Source organism: Heterodontus francisci, chromosome 30 (assembly GCF_036365525.1).
Source record: "Heterodontus francisci isolate sHetFra1 chromosome 30, sHetFra1.hap1, whole genome shotgun sequence".
In the NCBI taxonomy this organism is placed as follows: Eukaryota; Metazoa; Chordata; class Chondrichthyes; order Heterodontiformes; family Heterodontidae; genus Heterodontus; species Heterodontus francisci.
This window is the reverse complement of record NC_090400.1, coordinates 59,818,946-59,845,268: the sequence shown is the minus strand read 5'-3', so window position 1 is coordinate 59,845,268 and position 26,323 is coordinate 59,818,946. Positions and strand designations below refer to the sequence as shown.

Below are 26,323 nucleotides of genomic sequence, written 5' to 3'. Positions count from 1 at the left end.
TAAAGTCAGGACCAGGTAAGTACAGCAGCTGATCCACAACACGGTGCATCACCAGATCCCACTGATACACTAATATAAACACGCACTAGTGAGAACACTACACAGTGGACATCACCCAGCAGACCAGCCCCTACACCTGACGCTCACCAGGAATTCGACAGGATCCCTTTCATGCCACCGTAATTCGGATTTCCATACTTCATGTAATACTGACTCCTTCTCGCTGCTCCCAATTCCTTCCGATCATCTGTAACACAGAGCAAACGGTCAAGAAAAGCCTTGCATCCCAGGACAAGGCACCAACTAGTCAAGATTTTTTAGATTTAGATTTAGAGATACAGCACTGAAACAGGCCCTTCGGCCCACCGAGTCTGTGCCGACCATTAACCACCCATTTATACTAATCCTACACTAATCCCATATTCCTACCACATCCCCACCTGTCCCTATATTCCCCTACCAACTACCTTTACTAGGGGCAATTTATAATGGCCAATTTACCTATCAACCTGCAAGTCTTTTGGCTGTGGGAGGAAACCGGAGCACCCGGAGGAAACCCACGCAGACACAGGGAGAACTTGCAAACTCCACACAGGCAGTACCCAGAATTGAACCCGGGTCGCTGGAGCTGTGAGGCTGCGGTGCTACCCACTGCGCCACCCTTATATAATACTCAGGAAATGCCCACCTTCACCTCAAGCAGAGGGGTAAAATGCCATCACTGAGCCACAGAGACCAAGAAGGTGCCAGATTCAATCCCTTGTGCTGCATTAGTGGGCTAGTGGTAGGGGAATTATCAATTGACCTCAGTGCCCAGGGTTACTTAGCAACAGGAGGAAGACATTCAGTCCCTGTAATCTGCTCCGCCATTCCATTAGGTCATTGTTCATCTGTACCTCCTCCATTTACCTACTTTAGCTCTATATCCTGTGATGCCCTTACTCAACAAAAATCTACCAATCTCAGTCTTGGAAGCTCCAACTGTCCCCCAGCATCCACAGCTTTCTGGGGGAAGGGAAGAGTTCCAGATTTCCACTCCCCTTTGTGTGAAGAAATGCTTCCTGACATCATCCCCGAACGGCCTGGCTCAAATTTTAAGATGACACCCCCTTGTTCTGGACTCCACCCACTCCCTCCCCCACCCCACCACATACCAGAGGAAATAGTTTCTATCTACCCTATTGATTACTTTTAACATTCTGAACACCTCGATTATATCACCCCTAATTTTCCAAACTCAAGGGAACACAAGCCTAGTCTGTGCAACCTGACCTCGTAATTTAACCCTTTCAGCCCCGGGGTCATTCTGGTGAATCTGTGCTGCACCCCCGCCTTCCTGAGGGGCGGTGCCCAGAACTGAACCCAGTTACTCCAGATGGGGTCTGAGCAGAGTTTTATATAAACTGTAACATCACTTTCTCCCCTTTGTATTCGAGGCCCATTGAGATAAAGGCCAACATTCCATTAGCCTTTTAAATTGCAGAAACAATATTTCAGTGAGCAAGTGGTCAATCTGTGGAACAGGTTCCTGTGCAAGTAGGTGAAGCAATTAAATAACAATCCATTCACATGCAAGTTAGATAGATTTCTTTCAGAAAATAATATTTTTGGATTCAGCATTTGAGTAATTGGAGACAGGATGCTTGGTGAGTGGAGCTTAAGGTGGGGTTGGGGGGGGTGGAGGAACAGGTGACTGTGGTTCCAAAGCTCTTCCTAATTTTCCTCACCTCATGTCTGTTTCTGTTGTAAATGCATTGATAGAGATTGATCGCTGTGATTGGTCAATAACTTCATTGCTGTTGTAACATCCGACTACCAGAATGGTAGAAGACGCACTAGGTGGAACTGGATCTATTTCGTCCAGCGATTCCTAAGTTACATTTTCTACCTATCAGCTTTTACTGATTTGTGTATACAAACATCCTAATCCCTTCGCTCGTCCACAGCTCCCAGTCTCAAGTTATAGGGAAAGGCAATGTAGCCAGGACTTCTGCTCCTGACTCACACAGAGAACACTAAACCAGGATAGGATTGGGGAGACAGTGATGCCCACCACAGTCGAACTGCCTACCAATCTTCACCCTGAGTCAACGGCTCCTGTACCTATGGCGGGGCTGGGGGTGGCGTGGGGGGGGGGTTTGGGGTGGTACTGGACCCCACTCACCTTTAGTGGCAAATCTCACTTGTAGCTTGTTTCCCTGTGGTGCCCTGATTGCTGGCCGCAGATCGTTTCGAAGGATTGAGGCTTGCTCAGCCTGCGACAGTGTGTCCAACTAGCCAAAGAAAGAGAGAAATGATTCAACAGTTAATTTATCTTTGCTTAGTACTAGCACAGGCCATATCGCAAGACAGAGACACGGAGATCCTCGGGCACGGCTGGGCCTCAGCCTGGTACTGGAAACGCACTATGTCATTGTTCTCACACAACTCTTGGTGGGTGTCATTAACAATGACCAGGAAGCTGGGCGATAAAGGGGAGAGATCAGAGAAACGTCAGTTCCCCAAAAGACTACTGCCGTGCCTATACTGAACAGGACTAGCCCAGAGAGATAAAGGGAAATGACCACCATAAACACGAAGGGGGAATGTGAGAGACACACCAAGTGGCAAATTTGGTGTCTGGAAGTATATTTGAAAAACTCTGAAGACTACATTGAGTGATGGGAGATATAGTACGAGCTGGGGTGTGAGGAGATTCTATGAAGATAAGAACAGATGAAAAAGGAGCTGGAATAGGCCATTCAGTCCCTCAAGCCTGCTTGAACATTCAAAAAATCATGGATTTTCTTCTACTTCAACTCCACTTTCCTGCTCTATCCGCATATCCTTTGATTCCCTTAGTGCCCAAAAATCTATCGATTTGACTTGAATATACTCAATGATTGAACTTCCACAGAATAGACGAGTGTTTAACGCTCAGGATAAGAATAGGAGAGTATTTAGTGCTCAGGATAAAATAAAAGAGAATGTGACTTGTGAATGTTAGATATTTTAAAGGCACAATACTTCGGGGTGGTAGGAAAGTGAGATTGCAGATACTGAACTGTTTTTACCAGGGAAAGAATGAATGTCCTGAACTGGAACAAGGTCAGGGAGATACATTAGCTCCAAGGCAGATCGCACATTTTATTTCTGTGCAGATTCCTACCCAACCAAGAATAGGCAGTGGCCAGGAGAGGGGGGTGTCAGACAGCAAGGGGACAGGAAGAGAAACAGCTGACAGCCTGTTACATACTATAGAACAGGAGATATACACATAGTGGGTGCTCCATGTGCACAGGTGCCTGAGATTTACTGCACAGAGGGCAAGAGGTTGACCTGACATGGCATCGATAACGTACAATAGCTGATTAGATGCCTGTTACCAGGTCAATGTGCCATCACTTAAACCTTCAGTCTGAATGTGTTTGAAGTGTGGATGAGGGTGATTGATACCAGTGACAGGAAACCTGCGAGAGCATCAGGACTGAAGTGAGAGGGCAAGAAGCAGAGATAACTCTAAGTACAGTATCCGTGCTCCTCTCGTATATTTCCCTATTAAGCATGTGCAGAGAGCAGGCGACAACAATACAGCGCAATATAGTACTAGCCTGCTTTACATTTTGCTATTGCCACATTTCTTTCCACAGAAAGGATTTGTAAACAAGGATTACTTTTAATATTTTGTTTCTTGGAAAGTGTATTCTGACCAGGTTTAAAGATGGTTCCTAGATGAAAGGCAGTTAATATCCTAACTGGAAGACATTGCCCCCGAGTCGAAAGAATAAGCAATTTATTAGCTGGTCTGGGTTATTGTAAAAAGTACCTCACACTCAATTGTCCTTTGTCTTTGCCTGTGAAAAGAGCGATGAGAGTAAGGAAAGCTTTTGGAAGAGAGAAACTGCTGAGGTACAAGCATACTCAATTAAAGACAACCCACTGACATGGGGAAGCATAGCATATTCTTTATTTTCTATTATAATGCCAAACTGATACTAACTGTTGATCTGTATATTCACCTGATGTGTAAATAAAGCAGTTCAACCATTTGTATCAAGCCTTGCGTCACCAAGTGTTAGCTCAGCCACCTTCAGAGGGATTGAAGGAAGCTACAAAACTATCTGATCCAGATCAGAACCAACTGTTATTGTTACATCCCTTGGTCACAATATCACCTAAGTCAATATGGGGCAGTGAGCGAACATTTCCAGAAAGTGTTATGAAAGTGCTTCCACTTTTTGTTAAATACTTTTTGAGAACTCATATTTAAAGTGTGGAACTGGATTCATTTTAGAAGACTGAAGATTTCATAGATGCTGGACTTTTTTTGTTGAAAGTTCACTGAAAGGACACTAAGAGGTCTCGTTTGAAAGCAACCTTCGCTGGATATCACATGCCTTTAGCTCAATAAACAACAGGAACCTTGGTGACTTGGGGGAGATGTTTACAGAGAAGTGACAGGCCAAGATTTATGAGGGTCAGGAGGTGATTTTTGCTTCTGAGATATTGCTTTGGTTCAGTTGGAGTGCAGACAATGTTGAAACGCAGTTGGTTTGGTAGCCTGCTGAAAAGAAACCCCCAGTTTTTCTTTCCTGTACCGCTTGAAGAGACCCTGAGAAGTCCAATGTATCAGCTCCTCTTTCTCTACCCCTTCGAAAAAACCCTGCGAATCCAGAGTGTGATAACTGAAACCCCTGATGCCACATTTCCCCTGGAAAGCCTACCAGACTATTTCTTGACATCTCCAGAATGAACTGCTTCTGAAAAGATCCTAGTGACCCATCTCCATATACTTGGATGCCAGACCTAATGAGACAACTGACATCCCTCTCTCGCTTCTCTTTTGTTCAAGAATTAGCGGGTACTTGGCCAAAGTATTCCTTGTTTTGTCTTTTTTTTGTAAAAGATCTTTGCAGAGAGAATTTCTTTATTTTTTTCCAGTGTGCATATTTGTGTGTAGGGGAGGGGGGCATTTAAAAAGGGAATTTTCATATTTAAATCCATGTGTTAATGCTCTGCTTCGTTACAGGATAAGTCTTGTTTTATAATAAACTGATAATTATGTTGTTTATTAAAAGAAACCTGGTTGGTGTATTTTATTCTGGGACAGAGAGTGGAGTATATGATTGACTGTATCGGTAACTGGGTAAACATTTAAAATAAGGCTACGTTTGCTGACAACGCAACCACTAAGTGGCGCAGCGCTTGCACATGTACAAACACAGGCTCTTCAACTGGAATGTCAGCGTCTGCAACGTTCAGGCAGCTGCCAGGATTAAAGATGGCGCTGCTCAACTTATCACAGGAAATGCTTATGGCTAGATCGTTCGAACAAACTAACCTTACATTAAGTTGGGTGGAAGCCCAGTAATATGCTACTATGTAGTTAGAGGATACTAACTGTAATCCTCAGATCCATTTAATATTCCAGTAATCCTATTAAATACAAAAGGAATTTTAGGATTGAATTTCCATTGGAAGATAGTGAATTGGCACCCTGATCGATGGAAAAGAAAATCAGGCAGAGTATAAAATGTGCTGCCAATTCGTTATTGTGATTTGTTTATATGACTGACCAGGACTGATTTCACCTGAACGCAGCTACTAGCTCCCGCCCCACCGGCCGCCTCCTCCCCCTGCCCCACTGCCACCCCCCACCCCCACCCCCAGCTGCTCACTCCAGACTTCACTGCTCCCCTCCACTCCCCTGGCCGATCGTTCCTCGCTTCGCTCCCCCGCCACCCCCACCCAGCCGCGAGCTCTGAGCTGCGTCCTTTTCCCTCCACTCGGCCACTCGCTCCCACGTTTCATCAGTCTCCACGCGCTACCCGAAGAAGCAAGGGGTGACAGGGCGACGTCGGAGCGTGTGGCCGAGTGGAGGGAAGCAGTGCGGCCTAGAGCTAGCGGCCGGGGGGGTGGGGGGGACAGGAAGCGAGTGGCCGGACAGCGGGGTGTCGCGAAGCGAGGAACAGTGAGGTCTGGAGCGAGGCGCTGAGGGAAGGAAGCGTCGAAGCCTACAGCGAGCTGCCAAAGGGGGACAGCTCCAGCCTCAGTCAGCCACTTGCTCCGGACGAGTGAGCAGTTGGTTACCCAATGACGCTTTATTGCTCATGTGTGAAGATGGACCTGGCGCAGATTCGCGATGACATTAGCACATACCGCACATGCACCACTAATCCTGGCAAGATGTAGCTGCGCATGTGTGCATCTTGGCGCACTCTGATGATTGCCAGTGGGCCGCTGCATTGTCAGGAACCACTTTGTTAAAATATATGCTGTGACCCGTGAAGAAGTGGAACTAGAAAAGACAGTGTACTGCCTCAGTCGTAACATATATTTGGGGCTCTGTGTGGGATAACCCAAAGCTGATGACGTGTAACTGTAAGTGGGGTAATAATAATTGAAAAGGGAAAAGGAAAACACCCAGGTTTCTTGTGCATTGGATTAAAGTTTACATGGCCAGAATGTCTTTGTCAGTTGCTACGACCTTTCTGGGAAAAGGAGGATTTATCCCTGAGTGATTTGAGAAACTGAACCAAGGCTAGGCTGAAGGAATTGGCAGAAAGGTTGGCATTAGAGCTAAAACCAGGAGCTAAGAAAGACATAACTGAAGTAATAGCACACCATTTGAAATTGGAAGAAGAAAAAGACGATCCAGATGGCAGTTCAGTTGAATTAGCTAGGAGTCAGTTGCAATTGCAAACAAAAAATTTGAGCTTGGACAGGAAAAGTTGGAAATTGTATTTCAAGTTTTTTAAAGGGAGCAGGAAAGGGAAAGGGAAGGAGAAGGAAGGGGATTTAAATTTAAAAAGCTGGAACTAAGTCAAAGGGATAGCCTTGACTCCAAGGAAAATTTTGCTGAGCAAAGAACTGACCCCAGTCCAGGACCCACTGGAGAGCTGTTTAAATTTGTGCAAGCCCTCCCGAAATTTGAGGAAAGGGACGTAGAGGTATTTTTCATTTCTTTTGAAAAGATAGCCAAACAGATGAAGTGGCAGAAGGAAAGTTAGACACTGCTCACGCAAAGCAGGTTGATGGGCAGAGCTCATGACATTTTCTGAGGAGTTTTCTGCAGATTATGAGATGGCAAAAAAGGCTATTCTCACTGCTTATGAGTTGGTCCCTGAAGCTTACCGGCCGAAATTTCAGAACCTACGGAGACAGCCTGGGCAGACTTATATAGAATTTGAGAGGGGAAAGCAAATTCTCTTCGATCATTAGATGTGGGCATTAAAGGTAGAGGCCACGTAAGAGAATCTTAGCGAAATAATTCAACCCCTCTGTTAGTAAGAACCCATGTAGAGAACCAGGAGGTTTCAATAGCCAGACAGGCAGCTGAGATCGCTGATGATTACAAGCTTGTTTACAAGCCGAAACCCTTTGTCCGTTAACCCCCACAAACCCGAGAAGGATAGAAGGTAGGAGGGTGAAAGGAAGGCAAGTAGCAGGGGACAAGAAGGGACAGCTAGGAACACCCTGGGATCTCCTCCTCAGGCCAGGAAGGAAGATGCTGAGGGTGGAAGTGAGGTCCGCAAGCCTAAGTGTTAGCATTGTCACAGGGTGGGACATCTTCATGCAGAATGCTGGAAGTTGCAGGGTAAACCCATGGGACTTACTGGGGTACACAAGGTCAATGCAGAGAAAGGGGCCTTGACCGAGAGTACAACAGATCAGACTGCAGCTGTAAAGCCAAATACAAAAACTGCTGAGAGTGCGTGGGACGTGAACAAGATACCTGAGTGAGAGTTATAGGGAATTCTTGTCAAAAGGAATTTAACTCCTTATCCCTCAAGTGAGGCAGATAAACCTATAGTTATACTTAGGGATACAGGAGCCACACAAACTCTTTTGCTGGGGAAAGGCATAACATTTCCACCAGAGAGCATATTGAATGCCAAGGTTTTAGTGAATTGTATTGGCGGGGAGTATATACCCATACCTTTGTATCGGGTGCGCCTAGAGTGTAACCTAATGTCTGGAATGGTAACTGTAGGAATAGTCCATAGTTTGCTTGTAGACGGAGTTGACCTACTCCTGGGGAATGATTTGGCCGGAGCGAAGGTAGTAGCTTCTCCAGTAGTCACGGAAAGACCAAGTTGCAGGAAAAGGTTCCAGGAATTTTTCCTTCATGTGTAGTGATCCGAGCAATGGCTAAACAAGTTCCATTGTCGGAGGTAAAATTGGCACCACAGATAGACGAATATCTGAAACTTTTTTTGGGGGGATTTGGATAATCCGAAGGAAATGTTCAGTAAGTCTTCTCTGATCAAGACTCAGCAAGCCGATCCAGAGTTAAATAAAGTGGCACAATCGGCTCTAACTGAAGCTGAGGCAAAGGGAGTTCCAGAAGGAAACTATGTTAAAAATGTGATTCTGATGAGGAAGTGGAGACTTCCTCACAGACCTGCAGATGAAGAATGGATGATTCTTCACCAGATAGTGGTACAGTCCAAACATCGCCAGGAAATATTAAGGATAGACCATGAAATTCCTATGGTGGGACATGTTGGAATCGGAAGACCCAATCACATATAGGTCGACATTTTTACCAGCCAGGTCTTTCCAAGGACATGGTGCAGTTTTGTAAAACGTGCCAGATTGTGGGGAAAACCACAACCTGCCATAAAACTGGCAGCTCTAAATCCCATACCAGTTTTTGGGAAACCATTTAGTAGGGACACTATGCTTTCATACTTAGATGCAAAACGACGAGAAGACCTAACAAGGCTACTCACAGCATTTAAAGGAGTCTGTAGGGATAAACCAGGATGTACAACCTTGCCATACATGATGTGGATGTAGGGGAATCCTTTCCTATAAAACAGCATCCTTAATGCAGTAACAAAGACAGACTCCTACCCAATTCCTCGCTTGGAAGACTGTATTGACAGAGTGGGCAGTGTCATGTTTCTTACAGAAATAGATTTGTTAAAGGGATACTCGCAGGTTCCTTTAACACCCTGAGCTAAATAAAAATCAGCCGTTGTCACACCAGGCTGTCTTTTCCAATGCCAGGTGATGCCATTCGGGCTAAAAAAATGCCCCAGCCACTTTTCAGAGACTAATGAACCATGTGTTAGCTGGCCAGTATTTCAAACTGTGTTGTTTACCTTGATGATGTGCTGGTATACAGTGACACTTGGAAGGACCACTTGGAACAACTAGAGCTCTGTTTAGAAAATTACAATCGGCTGAGTTAGTGATAAACCTTGCCAAAAGTGAATTTGCAAAAAGGAGGGTATCATACCTCAGGTTTATAGTAGGGCAAGGACAAGTGTTGCCAAGAACAGCAAAAGTATAAGCATTGGTGGAGTTCCCTACCCCTCAGACTAAGCGAGAAATCATGAGGTTTTTGGGGATGTGTGGTTTCTACCGCAAGTTGGTATCAAATGCTAGCACTATAGCTGCTCCACTGATGGATTTGCTACAAAAAAAGAAAACCAAGGTAGTGTGGTCAGGAGAGTGCCAAACATCTTTTGAGAAGCTGAAAGCCATTTTGATTAATGAACCAGTGCTGGCTGCTCCAAATTTCACTAAGTCCTTCAAGGTAGCAATTGATGTTAGTGACCTAGGGGTTGGTGCAGTCCTATTACAAGACGATTGATTGGGCATAGAAAGGCCAGTGGGATACTTTTTCAAAAAGCTAAATCAACACCAAAAGAAATACTCAGCAGTGGAAAAAGAAACCCTGGGATTATTACTAGCTCTTAAGCATTTTGAAGTATACGTCCGCCAAGACTACAAAGAGACACTGGTATATACTGATCATAACCCCCAAGCCTTTGTGGAAAAATGAATGCTAGACTATTCCGATGGAGTTTACTATTGCAACCATATCACTTAAAGATTATCCACATTGTGGGCAACATAACATAACTGTGGAAGCTTTGTCTAGAATTTAAATCTGCTTTGAGTTATCTGAGTGCAAAGATGATACAAAGCAGAACTATGTTAGCTACAGGTAAAGAGTGAATGAGAATGAATGTGTAAATGTGTTTTAATCTTTTTTTCAGCTTCTGTTTTTCTATTCTTTGTAACAAAATGCATTTAAAGATGGCATTTCATTCCTCCAAGGATGGGGGTGTTATGAAAGTGCTTCCATTTTTTGTTAAATATTTTTTGAGGACTCATATTTAAAGCGTGGAAATGTATTCATTTTGGAAGACTGCAGATTTCATAAATGCTGGACTTTGTTTTTTTGTTGAAAGTTCACTGAAAGGACACTTAAGAGATCTTGTTTGAAAACAACCTTTATTGGATATCACATGCCTTAAGCTCAATAAACAACTGAGACCTTGGTGACTTGGGGGAGATGTTTACAGAGAAGTAACATGTCAAGATTTGAGAGGGTCAGGTGGTGGTTTTGTTTCTAAGATATTGTTTTGGTTCAGTTGGGGTGTGGACAGTGTTGAAAAGCTGTTGGTTTGGTAGCCTGCCGAAAAGAAACCCCCAGCTCATCTTTCCTGCTCCTCTCTAAGAGACCCTGAGAAATCCAATGTGTCAGCTCCTCTTTTTGTACCTCTTCGAAAAAACCCTATGAATCCAGAGTGAGATAACTGAAACCTGGAAAGCCTACCAGACTATTTCTCAACATCTCTGGAACGAACTGCTTCTGAAAAGATCCCAGTGACCCGTCTCCATATACCCAGATGCAGGACCAAAGGGACAACTGACATCTTTCCATATCTTCTCTTTTTTTCTTCAAGTATTAGCAAATATTTGGCCAAAGTATTCTTTTTTTTTGTAAAAGACCTCTGCAGAAGGAATTTTTTTTTCATGTGTGTAGGTGTGTGAGAGAATGTGTGTGTGTGTGTGTGTGTGTGTGTGTGGGGGGGTTATTTAAAAAGGGAACTTTCATATTTCAATCTGTGTGGTAATACTTTGCTTCGTTACTGGATAAGTCTTGTTTTATAATAAATTGATAATTTTGTTGTTTATTAAAGAAACATGGTTTGTGTATTTTATTCTGGGATTAAGATTATGTGATTGACTGTATCAGTAACCGGGTAAACATTTAAAATATTTGTGACCTGCGGAGAAGTGGAACTAGAAAAGACAGTGCACTCCTCCTGCCTCGGTCATAACAAAAGGTAAAGTAATTTAAACCACTAACAGGACAGATTTACACCAGTGTTCCCGAGAAAGCATCTCACCGGATCCCAACTCAAAGAATATGTTCCAAGACAACTGAAATTCACAACGAGAGTAAATATTTAACCCACCTCACCCATTTTCTGTTACTTTCTACTGAAAGTACTGACTCTCTGTTAGGATATGGTTCCATGGTACAGAAATCTTGCTGAAATACAGTTCTATGGTAACCACCTCCTTACTGGTCTAGCGGCACCCCACAAGGCCATTACTCATGCTTGAACCTTGAGTGCTTGAACTGTGTGCTATTCAACTGTTAAGGGCATCACATTCAAGCTCAATTCTGTCCTCACCAGCATTTATATGGCTGGGTTGGTTAAGTTGCTGGTCAGTGATAACGTCCAGGATGTTAATGGGGATACAGTGATGGTAATGCTGTTGAATGTCAAGGGGAGGTAGTTAGATTTTCTCTTGTTGGAGATGATCATTGCCTAGCACTTATGTGGCATGAATGTGGTGTGGGTACACCCACAGCACTGTTACAGAGGAGTTCCAGGAGTCTGACCCAGCAACAGTAAAGGAATGGCGATATAATTCCAAGTCAACATCCTGGGGGTGACCACTGACCAGAAACTGAACTGGAGTAGCCATATAAATACCATGGCTACAAGAGCAAGTCAGAGGCGAGTAACCCACCTCCTGACTCCCCAAAGCCTGTTCACCAAGACACAGGACAGGAATGTAATGGAATACTCTCCACTTGCCTGGATGGATGCAGCTCCAACAACACTCAAGAAGCTCGACATCATCCAGGACAAAGCAACTGCTTGATTGGCACCTCATCCACAAACATTCACTCCCTCCACCACCGACGCACAGTGGCAGCAGTGTGTACCATCTACAAGATGCACTGCAGCAACTCACCAAGGCTCCTTCGACAGCACCTTCCAAACCCGTGACCTCTATCAACTAGAAGGACAAGGGCAGCAGATGCATGAAACACCACCACCTGCAGGTTCCCCTCCAAGTCACACACCATTCTGACTTGGAACTAAATCACTGTTGCTGGGTCAAAATCCTGGAACTACCTTCCTAACAGCACTGTTGGTGTATCTACCCCACATGCACTGCAGCGGTTCAAGAAGGCAGCTAACTATCACCTTCTCAAGGGCAATTAGAGATGGGCAATAAATGCTGGCCTAGCCAGCGACGCCCACATCCCATGAACAAATAAACAAAATGTTACTTGCCACTTATCAGCCCAAGCCTGAATGTTGTCCAGGTCTTGCTGCATGTGGACATGACTGCTTCAGTATCTGAGGAGTTGCAAATGGAATTGGACATTGTGCAATCATCAGCGAACATCCCCACTTCTGACCTCATCATGGATGGAAGGCCATTGAAGAAGCAGCTGAAGATGGTTGGGCCTTGGACACACCCCTGAGGAACTCACACCGTGATGCTGGAAATACTCAGCAGATCTGGCAACATCTGTGGAGAGAGAAGCAGAGTTAACATTTCAGGTCAGTGACCTTGCATCAGAACTGGCAAAGGTTAGAAATGTAATTGGTTTTAAGCAAATAAAGCAGGGGTGGGGCAAGAGATAACAAAAGGGAAGGTGTTGATAGGACAGGGTCACAGAGAATAACTGATCGGAAGGTCATGGAGCAAAGGGACAGGGTATGTTAATGGTGTGCTGAAAGACAAAGCGCTGGTGCAGAGAGGGTGCTAATTGACAGAAAAATGAACAGCCCTGGCCAAAAGCACACACATGATAAAAACAGTGGGCAGGCACTTGGTAAAAAAAAAATGATGAAACAAACTAAAATAAAATAAAAAATAATAAAAAAGAAAAAATAGCTAAAAATAAAAAGGGATGCCCGTCATGCTCTGAAATTATTGAACTCAATGTTCAGTCCGGCAGGCTGTAGCGTGCCTAATCGGTAAATAAGATGCTGTTCCTCGAGCTTGCGTTGATGTTTACTGGAACACTGCAGCAATCCCAGGACAGAGATGTGGACATGAGAACAGGGGGGTTGTTGAAATGGCAAGCAACCGGAAGCTCGGGGTCCTGCTTTCGGACTGAGCGGAGGTGTTCCACAAAGCATTCACCCAATCTGCGTTTGGTCTCCCCAGTGTAGAGCAGACCACATTGTGAGCAGCGAATACAATATACTAACTTGAAAGAAGTACAAGTAAATTGCAGCTTCACCTGAAAGGAGTGTTTGGGGCCTGGGATAGTGAGGAGGAGGTAAATGGGCAGGTATTACACCTCCTGCGATTGCAGGGGAAGGTGCCGTGGAAAGGGGACGAGGTGTTGGGGGTAATGGAGGAGTGGACCAGGGTGTTGCGGAGGGAATGATCCCTCCAGAATGCTGACAGGGGAGGGGAGGGAAGATGTGCTCGGTGGTGGCATCACGCTGGAGGTGGCAGAAATGGTGGAGGATGATCCTTTGGATGTGGAGGCTGGTAGGGTGTAAAGTGAGGACAAGGGGAACCCTGTCACGATTCTGGGAGGGAGGGGAACGGGTGAGGGTAGAGGTGCAGAGAAATGGGCTGGACACAGTTGAGGGCCTTGTCAACCACAGTGGGGGGGAATCCTTGGTTGAGGAAAAAGGAAGACATATCAGAGGCACTGTCGTGGAAGGTTCCATCATCAAAGCAGATGCATCGGAGACGGAGAAACTGGGAAAATGGAATGGAGTCCTTACAGGAGGCAGGGTGCACATTGGGGAGACCAAACACAGATTGGGTCATCGCTTTGCGGAACTCCTCCACTCAGTCCGAAAGCATGACCCCGAGCTTCAGTTACTTGCCATTTCAACACTCCCCCCTGCTCTCATGCCCACATCTCTGTCCTGGGCTTGCTGCTGTGCTCCAGTGAACATCAATGCAAGCGCAGGGAACAGCATCTCATTTACCGATTAGCCAAGCTACAGCTTGCCGGACTGAATATTGAGTTCAATAATTTCTGAACATGACGGGCCCCACTTTTTATTTTTCGTTATTTTTTCGTTCTTATTATTTTTTATTTATTTTATTTTAGTTTGTTTCATCATTCATTTTTTTTTAACCATGTGCCTGCCCACTGTTTTTTTCATGTTTGTGCTTGGGGCCAGGCTATTCATTTTTCTGCCCATTAACACCCTCTCTGCACCAATGCTTTGTCTTTCAACACACCATTAGCTTTTGCTCCATGCCTTCCGGTCAGTTATTCTCCGTGACCTTGTCCTCTCAACATCTTCCCTTTTGTTATCTCTTGCCCCACCCCTGCTTTATTTGCTTAAAACCTATTACATTTCTAACCTTTGCCAGTTCTGATGAAAGGTCACTGACCTGAAATGTTAACTCTGCTTCTCTCTCCACAGATGCTGCCAGACCTGCTGAGTATTTCCAGCATTTCTTGTTTTTATTTCAGATTTCCAGCATCTGCAGTATTTTGCTTTTATCCTACAGTGATGTCCTGGGGCTGAGATGATTGACCTTCAACAACCACACCCATCTTCCTTTGTGCTAGGTATGACTCCCACCAGTAGAGAATTTCCCCCCAATTTCCATTGACTTCAATTTTACCCGGGCTCCTTGATACCACACTCGGCCAAACGCTGCTTTGATGTCAAGAAATAGCCCAATCTGTCATACTCAGACATACCTCACTGTCTGTTGTGGCTGCCTTACATCCCACGGCTTCAGAGTCTCTGGGATCCTTCTCTAACTCCCCCTCTTCCTCCTCTTCATCATCGGCCCTTTCAGCCAGGTCATGCTCCTTGGAGCTGTCTGCAGCAAAGCATTGCAAACTATTTAGCAAGAAGCATTAAAAATGTACAGGATTCATTGAGGGCAATCTGCAGTGTTGCCAAACAGTCTTCAAGTGGAGCATACAGGTCAGAGTTACATGAAGCAGAGGCTGTGACACCTGGCAGATTAGCCCTGGTTCTCTTCAGCATTTGACTGCAGGCTGAGTCGATTAAATGGGAAATCAAATTTACATTCATGTGAATTGTGAGCTGTGTAACATTGGGTGAGATATCATCACTAAGGGCAGACAATGAATTAAGAGCAACTCATAAGAGGTATGTTGCATTATGAAGGTACACAGACTTAAAAATGATACCACTGCATTAAACATACCCAGGGAACAACTGAAGGCACAGTCGCAACAGAAGCATGTTGAAGAGCTCTCTCAGTGGGGAAACACAGTACCTGGGTGTAGCTGTAAGCCACACAAATCAGGACACCTAGCGCTCTGCTTCCTGGTCTGTGCTGAGTTTGTTTATTGCAGCTGAGGCACAGTTTCAGGTTAAGACAATGTCCCCAGGGAGTCTCTGAGAGAAGAGATAGGAAAAATAATTGACCAGGGTTCCCCACTCAGTCACTAACCAAGCCCAGTTGGAAAGTGCAGGGAGGTCAGGTACATGCTTAGCTATGATCCCTTTCACGGACAAATATCCTGCTGACATTCACTTTCCAGAAAACAAGATTGGATACTTGGGGCAAAGTGCTGAATGGCCCTTTTACTCAGTCACAGAATGATACAGCACAGAAAGAGGCCATTCAGTCCATCATGCCTGTGCTGGCTCTTTGAAAGAGATACCCAATTAGTCCCACTCCCCTGCTCTTTCCCCAAGTATGTGGAAGGAAAATGCTTTTAGAAGGAAAAATCAAATCATCAGAAAGACTGAACAGGCTGGGGCTCTTCATTTCAGGAAAGAAGTGATTTGATGAAAGGCCTGTAAAGAATGAAGGGGTTCCATAGGGTAGACTTAAGAGAAAAGGTAGGTCGTGCCTCACAAACCTTATTGAGTTTTTCGAGAAGGTGACCAAACAGGTGGATGAGGGTAAAGCAGTGGATGTGGTGTATATGGATTTCAGTAAGGTGTTTGATAAGGTTCCCCACGGTAGGCTAGTGCAGAAAATACGGAAGTATGGGGTTGAAGGTGATTTAGAGCTTTGGATCAGAAATTGGCTAGCTGAAAGAAGACAGAGGGTGGTGGTTGATGGCAAATGTTCATCCTGGAGTTTAGTTACTAGTGGTGTACCGCAAGGATCTGTTTTGGGGCCACTGCTGTTTGTCATTTTTATAAATGACCTGGAAGAGGGTGTAGAAGGGCGGGTTAGTAAATTTGCGGATGACACTAAGGTCGGTGGAGTTGTGGATAGTGCCGAAGGATGTTGTAGGGTACAGAGGGACATAGATAGGCTGCAGAGCTGGGCTGAGAGATGGCAAATGGAGTTTAATGCGGAAAAGTGTGAGGTGATTCACTTTGGAAGGAGTAACAGGAATGCAGAGTACTGGGCTAATGGGAAGATTCTTGGTAGTGTAGATGAACAGAGAGATCTTGGTGTCCAGGTGCATAAATCCCTGAAGGTTGCTACCCAGGTTAATAGGGCTGTTAAGAAGACATATGGTGTGTTAGCTTTTATTAGTAGGGGGATCGAGTTTCGATCCCACGAGGTCATGCTGCAGCTGTACAAAACTCTGGTGAGACCGCACCTGGAGTATTGCATGCAGTTCTGGTCACCGCATTATAGGAAGGATGTGGAAGCTATGGAAAGGGTGCAGAGGAGATTTACCAGGATGTTGCCTGGTATGGAGGGAAGGTCTTACGAGGAAAGGCTGAGGGACTTGAGGTTGTTTTCGTTGGAGAGAAGGAGGAGGAGAGGTGACTTAATAGAGACATATAAGATAATCAGAGGGTTAGATAGGGTGGATAGTGAGAGTCTTTTTCCTCGGATGGTGATGGCAAACATGAGGGGACATAGCTTTAAGTTGAGGGGTGATAGATATAGGACAGATGTTAGAGGTAGTTTCTTTACTCAGAGAGTAGTAGGGGCGTGGAACGCCCTGCCTGCAACAGTAGTAGACTCGCCAACTTTAAGGGCATTTAAGTGGTCATTGAATAGACATATGGATGAAAATGGAATAGTGTAGGTCAGATGGTTTCACAGGTCGGCGCAACATAGAGGGCCGAAGGGCCTGTACTGCGCTGTAATGTTCTAATTCTAAAAAAAAAAGAACAAGAGAATGCTCATATGCAACATAAACTCCAATACAGAACCAAATGGCCTGTTACTGTGGCAAAAATACTGTGCATTATAGGGTGTGGCATTATCCCCCGGGTTATCGGCTGTGACAAACAGCAGACTGTTTATAGCAGAGAATCCAGTATAAGGGACAGTATGGGCCAAAAGATGATCTAATAGTGAGAGTGAAATGCACTGCAGTAGATTACCATCGCTGTCCTGCAGGTTCACCAGCCTGTCCTCAGTTCCCTGGAGCTGTTGCTAGGTAACTGTTTAATCGGCAGTATTCAGGGATTACCTTGCTTTATTGAGTTGAGTTTGCCTCCGACTTCAGCCTGTGTAAGGGCACTGGTATTCACATCTGCCCTAACACTGAGATTTATCATGGCTCGGGCGGCTGTAACATCATCCAGCCACACCACGTTACCTAGGAAACATCCAAGGAACGAGATTTTCAGAAATAAGACCAAAATATCACTCACAGCTACACCTTGTATACATTAGCCCACCTCTCAACATATGAATTTAATCAGCATAAACTCGATACTTGTGGTTTGGGAGGGGAAAAATAATGACCTGCAATTCTATAGCGCCTTTCACAACCTCAGGACATCCCAAAGCGCCAATGAAGTACTTTTTGAAGTGTAGTCACTGGTGTAATGTAGGAAACGCGGCAGCCAAATTTGCACACACGATTCCCCCAAACAGCAATGCGATAATGACCAGATTATCCACTTCTGTGATGCTCGTTGAGGGATAAATAGTTGTCACAGGACAACGGGGAGAACACCCCTGCTCTTCGTTGAAATAGCGGCCATGGGATTTTTTTACATCCAGCCGAGAGGGCAGACTAGGCCCTCAGTTTAATGTCTCATCCGAAAGACAACACCACTGACAGTGCAACACTCCCTCAGTACTGACCCTCCGACAGTGCAGCACTCCCTCAGTACTGACCCTCCGACAGTGCAGCACTCCCTCAGTACTGACCCTCCGACAGTACAGCGCTCCCTCAGTACTGACACTCTGACAATGCGGCACTGCCTCAGTACTGCCCCTCCAACAGTGCAGTGTTCCCTCAGTACTGACCCTCCGTTGGTGCAGCACTCCCTCAGTACTGACCCTCCGACAGTGCAGCACTCCCTCAGTACTGACCCTCCGACAGTGCAGCACTCCCTCAGTACTGCCTCCGACAGTGCAGCGCTCCCTCTGTACTGCCCCTCCGACAGTGCGGTGCTCCCTCTGTACTGCACTGGGAATGTCAGCCTGGATTAAAGGCTGGAATAGTATGCAAAAATCATTTAAAGTTTCAGAAGGGCAGTGGATGCAGGAGGGGTCGGGCAAGGGGATCAGTTGTTTAGTGACAACTGTTTTATTGACCAGCATGCTGAATATTAAGGTGCTTTCACATTGTAGCCCCATTGTGAAGGAAATAGGTGAGTAACTCAGTCTCTCCATCACCCCCATGGAGGCCAGTGTGATGGGAAAGTGATGACATCAGGATGGGAAACCGACTCGGGGGAAGAGGAAAACCAAGAGGCAAGAGGTGGAAACCAAAACAAAAACATTAAACCAAGGAAGAATTTTCATGCTGAGTTTGTACATCACATCTCAGTCTCCACAGCTGAGAAATCAAGAGCCCTGAAAGTTCACTCACAGGAGGAATCATCTATCCACTCGATGCTTGATGGAGGGTACTCCTTAAAATATGCAAAAATCTCTTCAGTGCTCATCTCATCGACCCCAGTCACATGAAGAGCCTCCAGGCGTATCTTGGGGATTGCTGCAAAACACACAGCAGCAACAGGTAACCACAGCCAACAGACATGGCAATTTTCAGGAATAACCAACGTGCATTTATATATTGTCTTTAACATGGAGTAATGTCCCAGCGGAGCGTAATCAGACAAATGTTTGACACTGAGCCGCACAAGCAGATATTAGGACAGGTGACTAGAAGTTTAGTCAAAGAGGAGCGACTTAAAGGAGAGAGGGGTAGAGGTTTAGGGAAGGAATTCCAGAGCTTAGGACTAGGCAGCTGAGGCCTTAGCCACCAGGGGCGGGCAATGGAAATCGGATGTGCAAGAGGCCAGAATTGGAACAGCACAGAGATCTCGCAGGGTTGTAGAGCTGGAGGAGGTTGCTGAAAGAGGGAGGGACGGGGCCATGGAGGGATTTGAACACAAGGTTAATTAAAGAAATATTATTTTAAAAACTGGCTTAAACATTGATAGTTTGCAATTTCAGTACACAGACCCCATGAAATATAGGATAACGCAAGGGTACGGTATATAGGGACTAAATGAACTACATAAAGACCCTGCTCAGTACACCGACAGTAATGGCACAATATAAACACCATGAATAAATATCCAGGGACTAGATCAGCCATGATCTTATTGAATGGCGGAGCAGGCTCAAGGGGCCGAATGGCCTACATCCGCTCCTAATTCGTATTTTCATATGATCAAACAATTGATCTCTGAATGACCTCAGCCACTGTTTAAAGAAACAAGAATGAGATCATGTGTGACATCTAAGATGTGAATCTGAAAAATGTCATACAGGAAATGCACCTGTACATGAAGTTTTGTATCACACTAATTTCTGTGTACAATTCTGTGAAACCTTTCTTATATAAAAGCAAAGGATATTTATACATAAAATTCTTATTCCATCTCATTTTGAAAGCTGGGGAAACACTGCTAGATGACCTTGGTTAGCAGCAGCAAAATCTTGCTTTGATAAAGCACCTTTAGCAGTAATGGGTGTGGTCCTGGACTACAGTGGCATGGGTGGGGATCTGGCAGAACCAGGGTGAAGGTGCTGCAGGTTGGCAAAATGGAGGTAGGTTTGGTACAATGTTAGTTGGGGGGGTGCTGGTGGGGGTTGGGGGAGGGGAAGAACCTGGGATATGGCATTTGTAACGGCTGGAAGGCTAGGAACAGATGAAGCACTTGAGGAATATAAAGACAGTAGGAAGGAACTTAAGCAAGGAGTCAGGAGGGCTAAAAGGGGTTATGAAAAGTCATTGGCAAACAGGATTAAGGAAAATCCCAAGGCTTTTTATACATATATAAAGAGCACGAGGGTAACCAGGGAAAGGGTTGGCCCACTCAAGGACAGAGATGGGAATCTATGCGTGGAGCCAGAGGAAATGGGATGAGGTGCTAAATGAGTACTTTGCATCAGTATTCACCAAGGAGAAGGACTTGGTGGATGATGAGCCTAGGGAAGGGAGTGTAGATAGTCTCAGTCATCTCATTATCAAAAAGGAGGAAGTGTTGGGTGTCTTGCAAAGCATTAAGGTAGATAAGTCCCCAGGGCCTGATGGGATCTACCCTAGAATACTGAGGGAGGCAAGGGAAGAAATTGCTGGGGCCTTGACAGAAATCTTTGCATCCTCATTGGCTACAGGTGAGGTCCCAGAGGACTGGAGAATAGCCAATGTTGTTCCTTTGTTTAAGAAGGGTAGCAAGGATAATTCAGGAAATTATAGGCCGGTGAGCCTTACGTCAGTGGTAGGGAAACTATTAGAGAGGATTCTTCGGGACAGGATTTACTCCCATTTGGAAACAAACGAACTTATTAGCGAGAGACAGCATGGTTTTGTGAAGGGGAAGTCGTGTCTTACTAATTTGATTGAGTTTTTTGAGGAAGTGACGAAGATGATTGATGAGGGAAGGGCGGTGGATGTTGTCTATATGGACTTTAGTAAGGCCTTTGACAAGGTCCCGCATGGCAGACTGGTGCAAAAGGTGAAGTCACACGGGATCAGAGGTGAGCTGGCAAGATGGATACAGAACTGGCTCAGTCACAGAAGACAAAGGGTAACAGCAGATGGGTGTTTTTCTGAATGGAGGGATGTGACTAGTGGTGTTCCGCAGGGATCAGTGCTGGGACCTTTGCTGTTTGTAGTATATATAAATGATTTGGAGGAAAATGTAGCTGGTCTGATTAGTAAGTTTGCGGACGACACAAAGGTTGGTGGAGTTGCGGATAATGATGAGGATTGTCAGAGGATACAGCAGGATATAGATCGGTTGGAGACTTGGGCGGAGAAATGGCAGATGGAGTTTAATCCGGACAAATGTGAGGTAATGCAATTTGGAAGGTCTAATCCAGGTGGGAGGTATACAGTAAATGGCAGAACCCTTAGGAGTATTGACAGGCAGAGAGATCTGGGTGTACAGGTCCACAGGTCATTGAAAGTGGCAACGCAGGTGGATAAGGTAGTCAAGAAGGCATACGGCATGCTTGCCTTCATCGGTCGGGGCATAGAGTATAAAAATTGGCAAGTCATGTTGCAGCTGTACAGAACCTTAGTTAGGCCGCGCTTAGAATATTGCGTGCAATTCTGGTCGCTACACTACCAGAAGGACGTGGAGGCTTTGGAGAGGGTACAGAGGAAGTTTACCAGGATGTTGCCTGGTCTAGAGGGCATTAGCTATGAGGAGAGGTTGGAAAAACTCGGATTGTTTTCACTGAAACGACGGAGGTGGAGGGGCGACATGATAGAGGTTTACAAAGTTATGAGCGGCATGGACAGAGTGGATAGTCAGAAGCTTTTTCCCAGGGTGGAAGAGTCAATTACTAGGGGACATAGGTTTAAGGTGCGAGGGGCAAAGTTTAGAGGGGATGTGTGAGGCAAGTTTTTTTACACAGAGGGTGGTGAGTGCCTGGAACTTGCTGCCGGGGGAGGTGGTGGAAGCAGATACGATAACGACGTTTAAGAGACAGCTTGACAAATATATGAATAGGAAGGGAATAGAGGGATATGGGCACCGGAAGTGTAGAAGGTGTTAGTTTAGGCAGGCATCAAGATCGGCGCAGGCTTGGAGGGCCGAATGGCCTGTTCCTGTGCTGTACTGTTCTTTGTTATATGGAGAGGGGAAGATAGGTTGTGGTTCACTGATGGAATCTTGGCATGTCTCAGCTATGAATGTGAAGAATAAACACTGTGAGCGCTTGCAACTGGACTGGCAGCAAAGGTTCGCAAGCTTCTAAGAGATTTCTGTATTTTGTGACTGATCCTAGACTTGTGCCTCTTGCTGTCCAATTCCCCCTCCGTCTTTGTCTCACAGATGCCACTAATTCGAATATTTACACTTTCTAACTCTCAAAACACAGCTTATGGCAATCAGAACAACTTGTCTGAGCTTTTAAAATACAATGAATTTGATTTTAATTTTGGGAAAAGAAAAACAGTAATTCAACTTGGATGGAAGACAGACACTATTTCTTTCCCACTGTCTCTCTCCGCTTCACATGCTATCTGATGTAACAAAATTAGTAGCTTTTATTTACAAGTTTACTTGAAAATCTACCCGAATTTAACACCCAATTTGTATTCAAATCATTTTCAAATATATGCAAACTGAATTTTTATTAAAGACACAACTTGACTGTAGCAGATAAAAATAAACAAGACTGGTTATAATTGGAACATGAACAAAATGTACAAGTGTGTAATAAGTACTGTCATACTTGAAGTGGATCACTCACAGTATCTTTTTATATATGTATAAAAAAACTCAAACTTAAGTTGAAATGCTTCTGAAATTTGTGCTACAGTTTTTCTTCAAACAATTTTGAAAAATAACTCAAGCACATTTTGGTGGAAGCTGAAGAGAGACAGTTGGGCTGACTCCTACTACTGGTTCTCATACTAGGAAACTGAGGACATTGCATATGCCTGGACCGACAGTCACAGTTCTAGGCACAAATATTAAATCCAAGCCCATGCTTCTTCAAGTTAAAACTGAATGAGGTCACTGAATGACAATCGAGACAGTAAATTTAACATGCTATTGTGAAACATAATATTTATGTTTTTAGTTTCTTTAAAAACCTTATTTCGACATCAGAAATTTCAGCTGCTGTGAAATAAAATGGCATCCAACTTTTTTCTCAAAAAGCGTTTTGTGTAATTCAATTGGCTCACTGTCTTTTTTCAAAATTTTCCAGCTCTGCTTCCATATCAATTCAGGATTGGTTGTTTTCATAATTCCTTAGTCGTTTCTCATTGGACGTTCTCCAAGCTTTTGAATCACCTTCCCGAGCCCTTCAGTTCTAATTTGCTGTGCTTTTACTTTCAGCCAATCAACAGAGTGTGATAGTGAAAGGTTAAAAAAAATCTACAAAGCGCCAAGTGTTGCACAAAAGGAAGTGCATTCAGATTTAAGACCTCCTACTAAATAACAGTTAAATAAATATATAAGCTATAGTTGATGGTATATCGGTGCATTGTTGGGACTGCAGCCGCTACCCTCTGGATGACTCATTAGCTGGGAAGAGGTAATGAGATTAATAAGACTAGTTAGATGTTAGATTAAGTGTGGCACTCCGCATCATGCCTGACGGTCCAGCAGAAGGAGTAAACCGATTTCATAAAACCTCCAAAAGCACCTTTATTTTTTTTCAGTCTACAAAGGTTTTCCAGAACAGACAAAAATCAAATTGTCACCTTCCTTCAGGATCTCCTTGTCCAGCACCACCTTCCGCTGAGTGAGGTTCACCTCTGCCTGGAAGTGAAATCTCCTTGCTCGCTGTTCCTTCCTCTCTACCGCTTCCTGTGGAATTAAATAAACTGAAAAAGCTGTGGTGAGGCAAAAGCAGGTCACATGTGCAATGTATGTCCCCCTGTCCCACCCTGCACTGATTTCAGAGAATCAAAACCAACTTATCCAGGCCAGCACAATCAATATACTCGCTCCCCTATGTTTTTGCAGTGTTTAATGTGGTGTTTGGTTTCGCACAGAAACAAGTCTTTCTGCCAGTGTTTACGCTCCACATGAGCCTCCTCCCATCCTACTTCATCTCACACTATCAGCATAACCTCTATTCCTTTCTATTTCGTGTGCTTATCTAGCTTCCTCTTAAATGCACTGTTACGACCAAGGCAAGAGGACTGCACTGTCTTTTCTAGTTCCACTTCTCCACAGGTCACAACATATATTTAAATGTTTACTCAGTTACCGATACAGTGAATCATATACTCTACTCATTATCCCCAAATAAAATACATCAACTAGGTTTCTTTAATAAACAACAAAATTAACAGTTTATTATAAAACAAGACTTATCCAGTAATGAAGCAGAGCATTAACACACAGATTGAAATATGAAAGTTCCCTTTTTATCTTAGACACACACACTGGTTAATGGAAAAATAAGGGAATTTTCTCTGCAGAGCTCTGTTACAAAAAAAAACAAAAGAATATTTTGCCTGAATACTTGTTAATTCTTGAAGAAAATGGATGAGCTATGTTGTGTCCCAAAATGGCAAACTGTCTGGCGTCCAAGTACACGTAGATGGGTCACTGGGATCTTTTCTGGAGCAATTCTTTTCAGGCAGCATCGAGAATAAATCTGGCAAGCTTTCCAGTACCTCCTTGGGAGAAATGCGACATTTCACAGACAAGAGGAAGGAGGCAAGATAGATGTTTCTCTCTTGGCAGGCTGATCTCCAACTGCTTTCAAACACAGTCCACACCCCAAATGAACCAAAACAATATCATAGAAGTGAAACCCCAAACAGCAAGTCCGAACCTCCTGACCCTCATAAATCTGGCCATGTCACTTCTTTGCAAACATTACCCCAAGTCACCAAGGTTTCAGTTGTTTATGGAGCTTAAGGCATGTGACTTCCAGTAAAGGTGGTTTTCAAACAAGACCTCAAGTGTCTTTCCGGCGACCTCTTTTGAAAAAACAAAGTTCAACATCTATGGGATTACTTCAGTTCTCCAATGAGTTCATCTCCACAATTCTAACATGAATCCTCAAAAACAAAGAAGCACTTTCATAACAGCTCCATCCTTGGAGGAATGAAACGCCATCTTCAAATGCATTTCATTACAAAGTATGGAAAAACAGAAGATGAAAAAAAAGTCTAAAACACAAACACATTCATTCTCATTCACTCTTTACCTGTAGCTAATACAGTTCTGCTTTGTACCATCTTTGCACTCAGATAATCAAAGCAGATTTAAATCCTGGACAAAGCATCCACAATTACATTATGTTGCCTGCATTGTGGATAACCTTTAAGTGATAAGGTTGCAATAGTAAACTTCATCTGCAATTTGGTTGCTGAATTTTTCCACAAAGGTTAGAGGGTTATGATCAGTATATACCAGTGTCTCTCTCTAGTCTTGGCAGACAGATACTTCAAAATGCTTAAGAGCCAGTAATAATCCCAGGGTTTCTTTTACTACTGCTGAGTATTTCTTTTGGTGTTGATTTAGCTTTTTGGAATAGTATCCCACTGGCCTTTCCATGTCCAGTCAATCGTCTTGTAACAGGACTGCACCAACCCCTAGGTCACTATCAATTGCTACCTTGAAGGGCTTAGTGAAATTTGGAGTAGCCAACACTGGTTCATTAACCAAAACGGCTTTCAGCTTCTCAAAAGATGTTTGGCACTCTCCTGACCACACTACCTTGGTTTTCTTTTTTTGTAGCAAATCCATCAGTGGAGCAGCTATAGTGCTAACATTTGATACCAACTTGCGGTAGAAACCACACATCCCCAAAAACCTTAAGATTTCTCGCTTAGTCTGAGGGGTAGGGAACTCCACCAATGCTTATACTTTTGCTGTTCATGGCAACACTTGTCCTTGCCTTACTATATACCTGAGGTATGTTACCCTTGCAAATTCACTTTTGACAAGGTTCATCACTAAATCAGCCAATTGTAATTTTCTAAACAGAGCTCTAGTTGTTCCAAGTGGTTCTTCCAAGTGTCACTGTATACCAGCACATCATCAAGGTCACAGAATCATTGCAGTGCAGAAGGAGGCCATTCGATCCATCGTGTCCACACTGGCTCTCTGAAAGAGCAATTCCCTCAGTTCCATTCCCCTGCCTTAACCCAGTAACCTTGCACATTCTTCCTTTTCATATAAGTGTCTAATTCCTTTCTGAATGCTTCAATTGAACCTGCCTCCACCACACTCTCAGGCAGCACATTCCAGACCTTAACCACTTGCTGCATGAAAAAGTTTTTCTTCATGTCACTTTTGCTTCTCTTCCAAATACTTTAAATCTGTGCCCTCTCGTTCTTGATTCTTTCACGAGTGGGAACAGTTTCTCTCTATCTGCTCTGTCCAGACCCCTCATGATTTTTAATACCTCTATCAAATCACCTCTCAGCCTTCTCTTCTCCAATCTATCTTCATAACTGAAATTCCTCACTCCTGGAACTATTCTAGTGAATCTTTTCTGTACTCTC

The 26,323-nt window shown here is 44.3% G+C and overlaps 1 protein-coding gene across 1 annotated transcript in view; it reads right to left on the bottom strand.

The window, feature by feature from the left end:
- The window catches only part of ncbp3 (nuclear cap binding subunit 3), a 65,456-nt gene that overhangs the window by 8,794 nt on the left and 30,339 nt on the right, over positions 1-26,323 (bottom strand). The window contains exons 3-8 of the mRNA XM_068010808.1: positions 23,558-23,663; positions 18,749-18,874; positions 17,393-17,521; positions 14,723-14,847; positions 2,165-2,273; positions 148-247 (exon numbers count right to left, since the gene is read on the bottom strand). Coding sequence (XP_067866909.1) covers positions 148-247; positions 2,165-2,273; positions 14,723-14,847; positions 17,393-17,521; positions 18,749-18,874; positions 23,558-23,663 — 695 coding nt within the window. The remainder of the gene's footprint in view (positions 1-147; positions 248-2,164; positions 2,274-14,722; positions 14,848-17,392; positions 17,522-18,748; positions 18,875-23,557; positions 23,664-26,323) is intronic.